The sequence below is a fragment of the Monopterus albus genome, unplaced genomic scaffold, assembly GCF_001952655.1.
Source record: "Monopterus albus unplaced genomic scaffold, M_albus_1.0 scaffold38.1, whole genome shotgun sequence".
NCBI lineage: Eukaryota > Metazoa > Chordata > Actinopteri > Synbranchiformes > Synbranchidae > Monopterus > Monopterus albus.
In genome coordinates, this window is record NW_018127918.1 from 446,916 (window position 1) to 450,049 (window position 3,134).

The window sequence follows — 3,134 nt, forward strand, 5'->3', positions numbered from 1 at the left end:
CGCCCGCCCCCCCCCCCCCCCCCGGGCCGTGGTAAAATTGTCAAGCGTTGACCGGTCCGCAGTGATAAAAAGGTTGGGGACCACTGTTTTACATGTTAAAACTGCCTGCCTGCCAGTCAGTGGTCAGTATCTATGGCTGTAAAATTGATTCCTATTGAACCTGCTAATTATACTGGTATATACACTGATTGGTTCCGTTTGGAACAGCACTAGTTAACGGTACTATCTTGTTGACTCGATCATTCAGGCAAAATGTAACTGAAAAATAAATTGAAGGGCCATATTTACGATTTGGAAGCAAACAAAAAAAAAAAACCCAAAGAAATTCCAGATTTGGACATTCTCATCCTCCCTCCTACTCATCAACTCTACATCTATGAAATATCACACGTGTGATGCAAACTCTTCTCACATTTATACAAGAAACTGCTGTTTGCTTTTATATTGGTCAGTGAAGCACATAGCAAAGGAAGCCTCTAAGTACACAGGCATTCACTTTGATTACTCATTTTTCTCTGTGCATCTGCCCAGACGGCCTGCAAAGCGCACAACAATCCCAGACATGGTCACACCCTGACATCACACAGCCTACTGTTAAACTTTGGACCTAAAACTTTATAAAAAGCTCATCTTTTTTCATACTAAAAATCACTATCAGTACTATCAGCAGCCCATTTGTACATTTTAAATGCTCAAACAATGTAATTGACCTCACTATCTGTACACAGTTGTTCAAATAACTTGACTGTATCACAACTCACTCATCATTTTGGATGTCTTTGCCGCTGATAAGGTTTTTTCCGCTTGGCGCATAATCCCACAAGTCCTCAATAATCCCCACATAGTAAACTCTCGTCCTGGCGGGCTTCCCTGCCGCACCGGAGAGGAGAAAAAACAACAAACAAGTCGTAAACAGCCCCAAAGTTCCTGCCATGGTCAGGCGATCACTTCGCTAGACGTAAGGCAGCGTGTTAAGCGCGTTTTGGTTCAAGAGAATCAATAAGAAAAACCAATTAACCGGTCCATGCAAGCACTATGAACAGTAGCCTACACTGTGTGTTGGTGCTGCAGCACTTCTGGCATCGCAAAGGAAAACAGTTGACCTATTCAGCCAGAGAGCAGCGACGGTGTGACCGCCTCCTGTGCCATCAGGCGCGTAGGGACACTCACCATTCTGTCATCTCGCTTGAAACTGCTAACTGGGAAATGAAAGTAATTGATGTTCTGGTGCCAAAATACAGACATGGGTCATCTCAGTTTGGTCAGCAGGTGATGAATAAACGCTTTATGTCTGTGTGCAGTTTTGAGAATTAGAGAATTAGCACGTGTGGCGTTTAACAGTCACGTGCTGCCAGAGGACTTTTACACAACCAGGCAATTCAAATGTTTTAATGAATGACTTAAAAATGTGGAAGCATTTGTAAATTATTGGGTTTGTTAAGTTTCCCCGTGTTATTGTTTTCTGACCAATCTTTGGGTCCCACTGTAAAAACATTTTAGTAGAAATAATAAAGATGCATCCTTCTTGAGGTGCATTCACAGGGTATGTGGTTAAGTGATACTGTCAGCACAGTAAATCATATTGTGATGTTGCTGAGGGATTTGCTTTGCTGCAGCAATACTGTGCACTAGAGTTTAACTAGAAATTTTAAAAGCCATCTCCTACTAAACACATTCCTTTCAGCCAGCGCCCACATCCCTGCATCTCAGCCAGAAGCTTTGTGTCATACCTGGCATCAAAGGGGTAAAGCTGACACCTGCTGGCCAACTAGGAGTAGTACAACTGTAGAGACCATTTAGGGTGAACTGATTACACAGTGAATGTAGGACACCACAGTAATACACAAGAACCATAACCATATTCTAGTCACTCTGGTCTTGTCCTTTCACTCTGCTGGTTGAGACTGATGATTGATATTCTTATTTCCGATAAATCATCTATGCTCTGTATTACCCAAATGCTTCTTCATACAGTATCTCCTAATCTGAGAGCTCTGGTTTACAGAAGTGATATTGGAAAGCCAACGCACTTTGAAGGATGAATTGAGTTTTCAAGTATACATTTCCAAATTAAATATCTTAAATTAAAACTTAATGAACATTGAGTAGACTAGTGATAATTGATTATTTAATTCATGGATAAATACAGCTATAAGGACTTTTTAATTGTATTTATAGTTTTCATCATGCTTTTTGGAGAATATTAAGGTCAGTTTATTTTTGATAAGTGCTAGCTTTGTTGCACCATACAGAACCGGTTGCATTATAAAAACTTAGGGGCACAGTCCGTCTCTTCTCTCTATGTAGGGAGCTTGAATTTAAATTTGTTTTTAACTGACAGAGTTGCCTCAAAGCTTATCTGAGGTCACCAGCATCAATGCAAATGTTAATCTGGAGAGAAACTATTTCTGCCCACCATAGGAGTGGACAAAATCATTAAAACCTTTAAGACGGGCATGGCCCCAGTGATTATTTAAATAAGAAATAGGCTGTCAAACTTTACTTCAGAATCAGAATCAGCTTTATTGGCCAGGTTTGCCGGACACATGAGGAATTTGACTCTGGTACATCAGAGAAAATAGACTGATGCACACCACAGTGTAACTAACTGAATCCACGGCCACGTAATTCCTGTTTCTTGTACGTGTTGAGTTTCTATTTGCTCATTAAAGTGAAGACTATTAATGCTTAGCCCAACATTATCCAAAAGAGTTGATAAATTCACAGCATAGCATAATTGATGTAAACCAACTAGACATCAGTGCAAGTCATTTGACTGACAGGTAATTAGCAAATAATAATTTGGTATTGGAGGAGGGTGGAACGTATCTGTATTTGATTGGATTGCATCTGGAGCAGGTTTATTGAGTGAACTGCTGTTTAACGTTTGTTCCATGTATCTGTGCTTGTGCTGATACCCAGTATTCTCTAAATTCGATTAGCCAAGCTACTTATAAATAAGGAGTGACATGTTGTCAACCCCTAGCGTAAACTTAACCAAACCATAAACATACAACATTTGGGTTATTTTGAAAGGCCTGTTTTGTTAAATATAAGGATTCTGTTTTAATGTTTGTCAGCAGATAGAATATGTCAAATGTTATTCAGCAGTGGTTCTGCTACATGAGAGTGTG

General features: G+C 40.0%; 1 protein-coding gene across 3 annotated transcripts in view; it reads right to left on the bottom strand.

Annotated features, from left to right (window-relative positions):
* Window positions 1–1,319, bottom strand: part of hephl1b (hephaestin-like 1b) — an 18,100-nt gene extending 16,781 nt beyond the window's left edge. For 2 of the 3 annotated variants that reach the window (XM_020598454.1, XM_020598453.1), the window contains exon 1: window positions 762–1,158. In XM_020598454.1, coding sequence (XP_020454110.1) covers window positions 762–934 — 173 coding nt within the window. In that variant the 5' untranslated portion in view covers window positions 935–1,158. The other variant, XM_020598455.1, reaches the window with a different exon arrangement.
* Window positions 1,320–3,134: the final 1,815 nt, after the last annotated feature.